The following is a 13,812-nucleotide window of genomic DNA, read 5'->3' on the forward strand; positions in this document are numbered from 1 at the left end:
ACTCTTATCTCTATGATAGATATCACATCATAAGAGCATCCAAACTAACATGTCAATCGATGGATATCGCGGATATATCCCGTAAACGAGGTTTTTTGTAACGAATGAGATGTTCAAACACAGGACTGAGACAACAGCGTGTATAAGCTCCAGTTTTCCGTCACATCAAATGCTGATATATTGACAAAATGCTGCTAATTTCAGATTTTCCTATTGGAGAGAAAACATTTTGTTCTATGCACTAAGTTCGGAAATTTTCAACTTTTGAGAATAAATAAGCGTTTCTTCTTTCATTGATTCTAACACAAACCTTTTATGTCAGATCTGAATTATTATTTGTACAATACAAATTCAACTACTATAATATAAAACAAAATAACTTCCTAATATATTGCAACATATATGTACTGTATGGAAGTGGCCTACCCCAATAAATTTAATGAAAAATGCCATTATCTACAAAACACATTTATGTAAGGGAAAAATTTCACCGAATGTCATACCTTAATCTCAATTCATTCAACAGCACAACCCTAAACATGGTCATTGGTAGTCTTTCAGTGAATGGGACGAACCCTTCCTGTTTTCTCTTACAGCTCAGTAAAATAACATGGTCATTTGCTTAAAGACCCACCACGACCTAGTGACCTAGTGACCTACCTTTTCCTCCCACATGAACTTCGTGCAAATCATTCTGATGATACTGGTATTATACAGTTATTCTACAAGATGACAGGTGGACAATTTAGGCCATCCCTGAATTAATGTGTTTTCACAACTTATCTGCAAACTTATTCAGTCATCCTAGATACTTGTTATTTTTCATTTTCTTCATGCAAAGCATGCGTAATTACCATCATGGAATACAAAAGAATACAGTTATTTTGTGGCTCGTCTAACAAGACTACCACAACCCAGTGACCTACTTTTTCCTCCCACATGAACTTCGTGCAAATCATTCTGATAATACTGCTATAATACAAGATGATAGTCAGATAACTAGTCAACAACCTAGAATATTTTGCAACTATGCGAAATAATTTTTTTCTTTTACATTTTCGCATGACTGAGACAGAGAATTAATCAAAACGTAGACTAACCCGCAAGGCGCAACACTATTTTATTTGCAAATTTATAAAAATATAAATAGTTGCGTCAGTTGACGTGAGGTGATCAGTTGAGAATAAACCCAATGTAATAGTTCTTCCTTGCTGAATAAAATAGGCATGCCGGCTGAAGAACTACTAAATGCTGGTTATAATTCCAATGTCTCTGTATTCATTGAAAAGTGATATTTCAACTTGATTTTACTTTTAATTCAGATTTCAATCACCGAGTCAAAATTAAAAGCTCGAAACCTGGTTCCAAAAACTGGGAATAACTAAAACAATAGTAATTTATTGTGAAATTTGACAGAATAAATGAAAGAGAGCATAACTAAATAAAGAAAGCGCTGTACAAAGTATCTACTACATTTTAGCGTTAGATATATTGTTTCTTTTCCTGGTAAAATCTTATTTTATTTAAATTAATCTAAAGAAGATTGAGAATAAAGTTATCAATATCAACTACCAATTTTGAAAAATAGCAGTTATTTGAATGTCAGAGCACTGTGTCGCACTTATGTAATTTAGATCTACCAACTTTGTAACCCAATAAAAATTTACATAAATCTAGAATGTCTTTTCTGAACTCGGGAACAATGACTTCTGTAGGAATGGTAAATTATATTGTCAAGCAGAATCTACCGCTTCATTATCATTTTCACTTAGTTCTGATCCGGCGGTCTGCGCCTCGTTTTGAAAATTCGGGATTTGGCGAGAAATCCCGATAATGCTAAAATCGCCGAATGTGAAACTGGTCTATTAAGGCCCTCACTGGATAAATGTGTTTTCACAACTTCATCTGCAAACTTATTCAGTCTTTCTTTTCAGTAAAACTTTAAAAACATAGAATAATAACTACCTTACACTAAGAATCTTTCAAGAAATGTTCATACTACTACATTAATTAAATAATATGTTTAGACGTTTAAACACGTTGTCTTGACCTTATATATGTCACTGTCAATTTGTAACAGATACTTGTTATTTCACTTTTTTTTTCAAGCAAACCATGTATTGTTACCATCATGGAAATACAAAAGAATACAGTTATTTTGTGTCGCGTCTTTAAAGGTTAGACTTGTCGTATTTAACTAGTACATATGAACTCTATCAGGTGAGATCGGGTGTGTTTAAGCTTTATGAGTATATCTTCGAAACACATATATATTTCATAAACGAACAACAGTTTTACCAACAATCTACCTGACCATTGCATGTTCTGCCGTACTGTCCGTATGTTGGGTACTTAAAATATTCTCAGAAAGTTGTCCCCCTTTAAAAATGAATACCATTTGTAAAGAAATTCAAAAAAAACAACAATTGCTGAAAACTACGTTCAACCTAGTTATGTGAAATTTCAGCATTGGGACATTATTGCAAATGCGTCGATACAAAGATATGTAACAGTTCTTTGAAAATGGTGAGTTTTTAAAGGCGCTGAACTGTCCGAAAGTGTGGCCCGTTTATGCAAGCCCTTTTCAGAATTCAATGTATGTATCAGTAAACCGACAGTTGTTGCGTAGAGTAATATACATGTTTTATATGCTGTTTAATTTTCATGTGAAACAACCTTTTCTTTCCATGATTTGGTGTTATTCTTTTTTCTAAAAATGTAAAGCTAAGTCTTAACCAGTACACATGAACTGTTTATAAGGCGAGAATATTACATATGAACTGATTAGACTAACTGATGAAGTGTCTTGCTATGCATATGCTATATACCTGCCATGTTATGGTGTAAAAATGTATACAAACCATAATTTCACGGTCCACCATTCAAAATTACGAAGAAACATTTTCGGCCCCGTCGGGATTTCTGCACCGTGAAAAATCATGTAGATCTAGCATATTTGTGGATAACAACAACCCTAATCCAATCAAAAACCAATTTTGGCGAAAACCTGAATTTTCTTGTGTACTAAGTCGAGTAAACAGTCGGCTACGAAATATCCGGAATTATATGATAAGTGTTTGTCGTCAGTTTATTTTTGAAACATTTTGTTAACTAATTTTACTTTACTTTATGGGTTTCTCAGTCATAATGGCAAATCTAATCGTGCATCTTCGGTTTCTTTTGTATTATTTCAAGAAAATAAGTGTGTCATGGAGTCTAACAAGTTAATGCCTAGCACTTGGTGAATATATTTTACTACGATATTTATATTTGCCTATGGTCCGTTTCAAGTTCCTTCTTTGTTAATTTGTGTCATAAATTATTATTTATTGACACAATGATTACGTTTTTACCTTACCTGAGCTAAATTGTTAGACTTATTGGACTCGTGTTTGTTAACATTCACAATACACATTTTCCGTTATGTTCTTGAAATATAAATGACTTTAAATAAGTATGATGATCTAAAACTAATACAACTGACTTATTATTTCAGTAGCTTGATCTTCTTGAAATGCTATTTTCGGTTCGAGTGGATTTTGCCTGACCTTGATCCCAGGAGGCGCTTGTGTGGTTATAGGCAAACAAAACAGAAGACTTGTTTGTAATGGTGAACTTTTTCACGCACGGAACGTCGAGACGCCATTTTACGTCAATGCTGACGTCATACTTGAAGTCATAACTATCGCAAGTAAACTAACCGTTGAATACTTTCCGTAGTCGATGGGAGATGAATACAGGGTTTTGTATTCGTAAGTAGATAACATAATGTATTTCTGACAGAAAATTCGTACGTTAATAATAAATTGTGTTTATATATATGCATGGTAAATATCTACTTCCATATAATATCATGTATCTCAGGCTGAAAAAGATCAAATGAAAATTGCAACAAAATGCTATTATTTTATTTGCCAATTTAAGTTCAGATAATGTAATGCATTTACAGACATTATGTTTTTCTTTGAAGGGCAATAATGTGTCATATTTTCTATGAATATATAATAGTTAACAAAATTATGTTACTTGAAAAACAAATAACATAAGTTTGCAAAGAGACAAGCTTCTATATTTTCTCTTTTTGACCATTATGGAAGCGATATAGTGAGTTAGTTGTAATTCATGCTTGTGCAGTCAGTAAATTATGTAAAATAAGTAGAAAAACAACTTTGAAAAGCACTACTAACTAAATAGAAAGCAGACGTACAAAAAGCAGAACAACATACTTAATTTTTGTACAATTTTAGAAAATTTGGTACCCATCAAAACATATATGCGGTCGCTTCAGTGACATTGTCTCATTGGTAGGCCTATTTATGCCTATCACTTCGGATATCGACCTTTGTAAATCATTTGATATTTTATATGTGCGTACAACCAGGTAATGGACGGACTTTTAGCCGAAGAAGACCATCTAATTTGCAATATACCTATAAAACTTTTAAATTTTAAAAATCCACCTTGTGCTAAATATGAAAGTGTTATTTTATTGTGTACATCACTAGGTATCAATATCGGGGTTATCATCATTGCCTGTTCTGGTATATTCATCTACTAGCATAGGTGCTGGTACCGAGTTGACAGATCCTTCTTTATGATTGACGTTTGCCTCTAATTCATCGTCGCTACACTGGAATATAAGAACAAGAATAAGGTTAAAGATTGGAAAAAGATCGCAAATCAAACCGTTTACATCTTATAACACACAGATTTCGGAAGAGCTAAATAGTTGACTCATATTATGATGATATTAATAAATTTAACAGTGGTAAAATCAAAGATCCATTAAAACACTCCTGCAGCCAGATATAGTAAAATACTGAACATTTAACAGTGTGAAAAAAATGCAAGTTACATCTAATCACGTGAAGCAATTGTGTGACACCTGATGAATCTTTGGTCAATTTTTGTATATTGTTGGGACGCAGTTCAGCTATCTTATACAGAAATTATAGTGCTGACCAGACATTAGTGAAAAAGAAGAATTGCCTTTTCTCCGGAAAATGAGCAATAATTTAAATAAAACACGCCTAGATCATTTAATGACAATATAATTATTTCAAATAACCCCATAAGTTTCGTAACAGACCCTTCTATGTTGCATTTTGGTTCAGGTCATCCCAACTGTTTAATCATGCTTTTGAAGCAGCATTATGATATTCTAACATATTTGTGTGGCTTACAAATCGATACAGTATAAGTTCAACATGTTTTGATGTATTAATCTTGACATGCTGCAATTCTTGAATAGTTGAAGTTTCCGGCGGTAAATGATGAATTAAAGGTTCGGTAGTTATTCGGAGAATAAATGTCCTTTAAGATTACCGGAATCCAATATCTACGCACGACAGAGATCCGATTATGACCGCGCTAAAAATGTTAGTTTTATTTAACTTCAGCACCCGAACCATTATTTGGGCAAAGTCTAAGAATATCGTGCAGATCACGTTATGTACAAATGCAGTGATGTCTTACTGTGTATCTAGAGAAAGGCTCTACATAAAATATCTTTCATAAAAATGCAAAACTGGGGTTGCAAATGTTCTACTTAATATAGTTCTCTACTTTGAAAGAATCTTCTTATAGATTATGTTTACAGTGTACGGTTTACGTGAAGATAAAAAGTAAACCAATTACCCTATGGATTGGTTTCTTTCGTCCATATTTTCTACCAATAAATGCAGTTACAACGCTCAGAAGGATACCCATCAGGAGCAGTGCGAGAGCAACAAACACATCAGAGATATCAAGCGCCTTGAAATTTATACTGGAAGTTCCAATCCGAGTTGAAGTAATGAAGTCATTTTCTGACACCTTTTCGCATGTTCCTGATGATCCCCACCATTTATTCATAATTGTATATAATGTACCATCTATCCTCAATGTCCTGATTGCCATAGAAATCTCAGAACAAAGTGCCTCTCCTACATGATCCCGTGAACATGCTATCCCGTAATCAATTTCAAACAACTGTTCCTGGAGTAACATCAGCTCACAGTGTTGATTTATTGCCTTTTGGCCATTATAACCATCAACAATTGCAGCAAACGACTTGTCTGTGTTCAACACTCGTCTAACAGCTTCATCCATATTTGAATAATACGTGTATTTAGAGCTGATGTGTCTGTTCATTGATCTTTGAATATTATCGTTTAGATTCAGAGCCATTTCGAACCAGCCGCCATATTGTACATCTGATTGTCCCGCCATCTCTTCAAACGTTTTGAACGGAATGTGAGGTTTTGAAGCCGATGTAGACAGAAGATATACAGATAAGGAAGCGGCATATGCGATTAGTATTATAAAGGAAAATGCACACCAACACAGTGATATTATACGACTTGGAACTGATGTCTGTAAATCTTGACGACCTGAAAAGTATTTTTGCATTGTTGTACACAGTCTGAAACTAATCTTGGATGATTTCCGAACTGATACAACGATGTAAGTAACATGGAAGGTCTGGTTTTGTTTTGAGTCAAGAAGTAAGAAATAATTATTCTCCTTTACTGTTTTTTTATCATCTTCCTATTTCTTAAGCTGTCAGTAACCAGTAAATACAGTGGAAATTTTAAAATTTCTTTAGAATTGCAGGCAAGAATGGAAAATTAAATGCTGAATAAAGATAAAACAAAAATAAACTTTGTAGTTTTAGGAAAGAGAAGGAACTCGTCCCTGAAAATTACTAACCTCTGAGCAGGCACGCAGAAAAGGTTAACTGAAAACTTTCAAGAATGTTTAGCCTATTGCGAATTGTGACTCTATTTTCATGTTGTGCAATATGAAAAAATCTTTCCATAACGTAAATGACAGCAGTAGTTATGAGAAATGCAACACCAATGCATATCCATAATGTTGGAGAGAATGGAAAAAGAATCGTGCCAAGACATCGTGGGTTATTATCTGGTTTTCGAATCAATATCTGTGCACCAGTTGTAGCAAATGGTCTTGAGAACGAAACAACTTTTGACCTCACGTCAGATATAAGTAGGTCAGCGACTCCTAGATCTGCCTCCTGAAAATATATATTGGAGTTATTTTCCTTATGTTCACATTGCAATCTGATTAAAATCATCTCTAGTTAACACTACTCATTGGATCTGAAGACAGAATTGGCTATTGGAAAGGTCGTCTGAACGTAACCCTCCATAGCAGAGATTTGCTTTCAACATTTTGAAAGTGAAAGTAGAAGTAAAAAAAAATCTATATTTAACCTGGCCGGGATTTACAGTTTTATCACGGGTTTATAATTCTTATAGCTGCGCTGTGTTTTTTCTTTGCAAAGAAAGAAAATAATAAAGCTTATGGAAACATATAATATTTTTTTTTATTATGTGAATTCGTTGTTGTTCTTCTTTTCCATTCAAATTTGAAAAGCATTTGCAACGGGGTACCAGAAGTAAACTGCCATAATTTTAAAGCTTCATATTTTACCATCGGTAAGTACGTATTCTTATATGGCGTTTTGGTCAAGAATATGACGAAACTTCAATTCTAAAGATGATATTAGTCAAAAATTGTCAAGCCAAACGCTTATTAAACAAGTCGTCTGATTGGTTCAAATATATAGATTGATAGAAATCAAATAGCAATATTGGAAATCCGATTATACAGAAAAATATGACTGGGTGGCCAACAGATCTAACGTTTAGTAAGATCGTGTACTTCAGTTAGATTGGTCCAGATTGAAGTCTATAGTTTTCTTATAACTGTTCTGCTAATCTAGACAAAACTATTTTAAGTTCCCATATTCACATGGGTTTCTTGTTTCCATTTTAACAGTGCCTTTAAATGAGACTAAAACTATTGATAACCTTTGAAATAACTTGAGTTAGCCAAGAAAGATAAACTGACATTTTTTTCTTAAATCTGTAATAGAATTCTTCTAGTTCTTTCAATTTAGTTACTCAAGCAGTAAATGGTAAAAATGTGTTCAAAAATGAATAGTTAAAGCTTTACAATATCAATTGTTGGCAAATTTACACTTACTCCAGAGATGATTTCGCCAATTATACCATTGACTTGTATCTCTCCATCCATGTACTTTGTCCGTCCGTACGCTTTGTTTGGTGGTGTTTTGATGACGTAGGTGAAATTGGCTAGCTTTGCTACCTCATGAAGTAATTCTACTAAAATACCTTCATATCCATTTTGAGCCTGCATCATCCATGGGTCATTCTTAACAAAACAATAATGATAAGATTTCAAATTACATGACTTGGTTTTCACTTTACTCGTATTATGGGACTAAATCGGTTTTAAGGCATTTATTTTTTCGTAAGTATTGGCTACCGTTTCATAATCAAAATAATCATCTAAGAATCAGTAGTAACAAAAAATAACAACACAACTTTTCAATGAAACGCCTTGTAGGTACTAAATTATATCCGATTCAACGCAAAATACTCAACCGAGTCTGCTAAAATATTTTAAGGTTTTTAAATAATGATAGATATGTACATGTATATATATATATATATATAGTCGATGAGCAAGACCAGGTAATTTTGGCTATCGGTACCATCCGAGGTGAATAAAGCTCAATGCTATTTTTGGAAAGGTCAGAAAGTATGAAATAACATTGCAGTGGTGGTAGCTTTTTGTGCGTTATTTGCCGTGTATTAACACCACCCCGAAATAGACTTCTATCAAACTTGCGTTAGACATAAGAAGACTTTCTATTTCAAACTTATGGTTCTCTCTTATTATTGACTATATTTGTTTGAAAATCCATAGACAAATAGCTCACTTTATCCATTTCATAGAATTATTGTTGAAATGTTGCCTTTCTTGCATTTAGTGTTGGCAATTGCAGGCACTCTAGAACAGTGCTTAAACACTAAGGAAGATATAATTTTGTTAAATAAAATGCAGATAGAAAGTAGTATTATAATTACCGAAGCGAACTCAATCTGACCCCCCTGACCCCTTGTCCCTATTCTATAAGTGGACTTTAACCTTGCCCTAAACTTAAAATACTAACTTAGTACCCTTGATACCCTGAAAATCTTTTAAATCTTTAGTTAAACCGAATGAAAACCTTTGGTTTAACCAAAAAAAGATTTAGTCTTTGATTCGGACTGACCCCTTGTCCATATTCTAAAAAATCCAATGCCGGACAATTAAAAACCCACAGGCTTTATCAAAGATACAAGCTAAAATAAAATTGACTTAAATATCAATACAGTACACCGTAAGGTATTTACTTCCTGATTGACAGTGCATATCAAGATAAAGATCAGGTTTCAGTTTAACTGGAGAACAAATACTACGCTATAGTAAATACAATTCTATTGTGTATTGAGAGCTTGTCCTACTTGTAAGACACATACTTGTCCTTTATGTACCTGTTGTGTCAAAGGTAAATCAAGTGCATTTTTTAAAAATGATTATGCGGGAAACCACAAATTCAACCAATCAAAAGCCTGCCATTTTTCTGCCAACTTGGCAGACACTGCCACATTCCTGCCACTTGGCAGAACTTTGGCAAAACTTTGGCAGATTATATTATATTATATTTATTAATAAAATGTAAAGGTGGGTCTACAACCCCCGGAGGCAAAGCCTCTGGTCTTTGATCTTATCTTCAATTAGTAAGTACATTATTAGGGTACACATAGTAATTAAACTTTTAATTAAGCTTTTAATTAAGCTTTTAATTAAACCTTTAATCCAAAAGTCTGTTTATACCATGGGATACAGGTTCATCCGATATGTAGAATCTGATGTGACTACCCATCAAAAGCATAAATGTTAATTCTGTAGATTCCGAATCGTCATAAGGGTGAATATCAAACATTGTTCCTTGTTTTAGATAAATTTTAATTTTTTTCTTATACATAGATATTAACTTATCAGTGTCAAAGTCCTCAGCTGCCTCAGCTGTTATATTTACATTATCAAATATATCAAAAAATAAAACATCATCCTGGGGCCTTGGATTCCGCCACCTAAATATAAAATGTGATATTGGGCTTTTAGTCGGTTTATACGGTTCACCCGGGGAGCTCGCACCCTTTAATAAAATCTTAATATCTATTATATAAGTTCCGGTTTTTCCGACTATAAACACACCACTCAAAAGCATATCTAGTACATCTATTTTATATTCTTGGTTTGTGTTTATAAAATCTTTATAATCTACGAAAATTCCAGGTCTTATTTCAAATATATTTAAATAGTTCAGATCGGCCATATTTTTATATGTTGAATGTATCCAGGCACCACGACGGTCAAAATACTTTTTCATTTGTATGTAATCAAAAGTATGACTATAATAGTATTCAAAGAGAAACACTTCATGTCTCACTTCCTCTACCCTTTTTTCTATTTTCCTGTCTTTCTTTTTAAGTTTAATAATTATGTTAGCTAAATCATCAATTCGTTTTGTTGTAGCAACTTCAGAAGCAGATAGATTGTCAACAGTATTCTTTGTTTTAGCTAATTGTGTTTCTTGTTTTAAGAAAGCATTTTTTACTTCTATAATTTTTTCCCAATTATTTGAAATTTTTTCATCATTAGTAGCAATTTCTTCGACATTAGCGGTTATTGCTTTAGTATTAGCAGTAATTACTTGGGTATTAGCAGTAATTGATTCTCCTTGTTTAGCTGATATTTCAACTACAGAGTCCAAATCATTTATTATTTTTTTAATTTTATCATTAATTTGATTATTAAATTCATTAATATCTTTTTGTAATAAACCTTTAAGTTTACTTAACTCTTCGTACTTTATATTGTGACTTGCATCAACATTATTAATCAGGTCTACAAGTTGTTTCTTCAAATTTTCTATCTGATTATTAACTGTGTTAATTGCTTTAGTATTAGCAATAATTGCTTCAGTATTAGCAGTAATTAACTCTCCTTGTTTAACTGATTTTTCAACTACAAAGTCCAGTTCATTTTTATGTTCTTCAACTTTAGCATTAAGCTGCGTCATATCTTCTTGTAATTTTTTTGTAATATTACTTAAGTCTGCATACTTTAAATTATGACGGTTGTCAACAATACTAATCCAATTTCGAATTTGTTTTTTAAAGTCATCTATTTTAGAATTAATTTCTTTAAAATCCTCTAATGCTGTGTCATGATCATCACCTCTTTGTGAAGCTGCCTTTTCCAAGTCAGATTTATATTCTGCAAGTTTATTTGAAATTAATTCTAATAAATCTTTATGCTTTTTTTCAGTTTCAGTATTTAGTTTATTTATTTCTGTTCTGATTTCTAACTGATACATATTTTGTAACTTTTTTTCAGCTTCAATAATCTTGTCTTTTAGTTCTTCGTGTTTAATCATACTATCTTTTAATTCTTGAACTTGAGTGTATAGCTTTTCAAAATTGGTTCTAAATACTTTTTTATATTGTCATCTGTCAAATCAGATTTCTCTTCAAGTTCTTTAATAGAATCAGTCATAGCTTTCATTTCTTCTTCAATTTTACCTTGTAATTCAACTATTAATAATGAATTCTTTTTAAAATCTTTTGTTAATTCTTCAATATTCTTTACTTCTGCTTCTAATGTCTGTTTTATACTTTTGACATCTTCAAGTTTATAGTTATCTATTACACTTTGAACTTTTTTAAACACAAATCGTCTTGAAACTGCATCGTTGGGTTTATCTGGATCTCCTAGGTTGATTATTTCATTACCTCCCATATCTAATGCTCTATTCATTGTGTTATCAAGTTCCTTATTTTTATGAAGATACAATTCCATGTCCTTTCTAAGCTTTTTATATTGTTTTTTAGTAGCATAATCACTTAAATCAATATCAAATTTAACTTTACTTACACTTTCAGTTTCACTTATTTGTTTTGTATCATTAAAAACTCCCATCTATATATTACCAGTAAAGTTTTTTCTTAAAAACTTCCTTGGTTTGTCAATATATAAGAAATCATATTTTTGATTTGTTGCATTAGCAAATGAATCACGATCTATATTTTGTTCATTACAAATCATATCATTTTCTCGTTTACCTGGACTTTCAAATAAAATATAATGTGAACAGTTAATTCGAATATCTTTTGGTGTTTTATAGTAAGACTGACTTAAATAAATAACACAACAGTTTTTGTGACGTCCTTGAATAAAGTATTTTGTTATTTCATTTTGAACTTTTTTATCTTCACATACAAAATCATCAAATATTACTACTTTTTGTTTTTCTGATTCAAGATCATTAACATCAATTATTTCATTATTAGAACATTCAAGTATTTCATTTGGATCTACTTTAATTTTTTTTGCAATTTGGCTTAAGTTGTTAATTAAATCTTGATATTTAGATTGTTCTAGGTTTTTAGCATACAAGTATAATTTATCATAATATATAAGAGGTTTTCAAGTATATGCATTAATGTATTTGTTTTTTCCAGATCCAGAAGATCCACATATTAAACATTCTAAAACATGAATCTGGCATAAAAGGATAAAATTGTTTAAAGTTATTGGATTTATCACTTTTTGTATCATAATTTGGAATTTCCATTTATATAATATTACATTATTTTACAATATCTTACATTATCTTACATTATTATATAAATGCAATCAAAACTTAATGAAATAAGAATAAAAAAAAAATTAGTCGGGCAAAAGATGAGAGATCTTAGAGAAGAAATAATGAGAGAAAAAATAAGAAAAGCTACAAATCGGGATATGTACACTGAAATTTATAAGCCAATTACTGAAAAAATAGAAAGTCAAAAAGAACAATTATCAAGTCAGTTAAAAGCATTACCTGGAATTAAGGAGCAATTAGCGTTACTTCCAAAAAGTTTTGTTGATAAAATGCAAGAACAAAAATCGGCAGAGATAATGGAAGAATCATCACCTCCGGGACTACAACCACCATTACAACCATTACCACAGCCATTCCAAGAACCAATGCGATTAATACCGCCGGAAGATCATATGGGTTTGGATGATGGAGATGATCCTTTTGAAGACACTGATGATACAACTAAAGAATCAGAAGAAGAATCAGGAGCAAGACCAAAAGAATTTATAGTTAATTTTAATAAAGATATTGATTTAAAACTTTTAGATACAGAAAAATATAACACACCACAAGAAGTGTTTAACTTTTTTCACAGCAAATCTAAAAATCCTGATGAAAGAATGACTAAAGAAGAAGTAGAGGGTATCATAGAAAATGTATCAGAGGATATAAAAAAATTGGGTAATGAATCTGGTGCAATATCCAGAATGAAAAATCCCACAGATCTTGATTTAAAGAAACAGAAAGCAATTAAAGCTAAGTCGGAAAATTATAACAAATATAGAAAAACGATCAATTATATTTTTGAAACAGGCGGATATACGGGAAAAGGAATAAAACATCATAACCCATATAAAGTTTTACCAAATGGACAATATGGTAATTTAATTATTAACTTAAATAAACTTTATGGTCAAAATAAGTTAATTGCTAAGGATAGAATAACTGGAAAAGAAGTTATTAACACTAAAGTAGATGATGATTTAATTGATTTGATTAATAAAAGATATAACAATAATAAAAAATATTCAATTAATTCAGGAAAAATATTTAAAGAATTAACAGAAAAATCAGGATTACCTATCAATAAAAGATCTATGAAATTTAAAAAAGTAATTAGAGGACAAGGTTATGACGTTTGTCCATGTAATCCAAAAGAATTGGTTAATGACTTGGAGTTAATTTGTGGTTCAATTGATGCTGGAAATAATAATGAAGAACTAAAAAATGAAGGTATTAGAATAATTGACGAACTATTAAAAATGAATTCACTATTACCAGAACAACATGAAATGTTATATAAA

The 13,812-nt window shown here is 31.6% G+C and overlaps 1 protein-coding gene across 1 annotated transcript in view; it reads right to left on the reverse strand.

Annotated features, from left to right (window-relative positions):
• Positions 1-8,039: 8,039 nt before the first annotated feature.
• LOC123529123 (uncharacterized) overlaps positions 8,040-13,812 on the reverse strand; it is a 44,738-nt gene continuing 38,965 nt past the window's right edge. The window contains exon 8 of the mRNA XM_045309340.2: positions 8,040-8,178. Within this exon, the coding sequence (XP_045165275.2) occupies positions 8,174-8,178 (5 nt within the window). The 3' untranslated portion in view covers positions 8,040-8,173. The remainder of the gene's footprint in view (positions 8,179-13,812) is intronic.

The sequence above is a fragment of the Mercenaria mercenaria genome, chromosome 13 (genome assembly GCF_021730395.1).
Source record: "Mercenaria mercenaria strain notata chromosome 13, MADL_Memer_1, whole genome shotgun sequence".
Taxonomy (NCBI): Eukaryota; Metazoa; Mollusca; class Bivalvia; order Venerida; family Veneridae; genus Mercenaria; species Mercenaria mercenaria.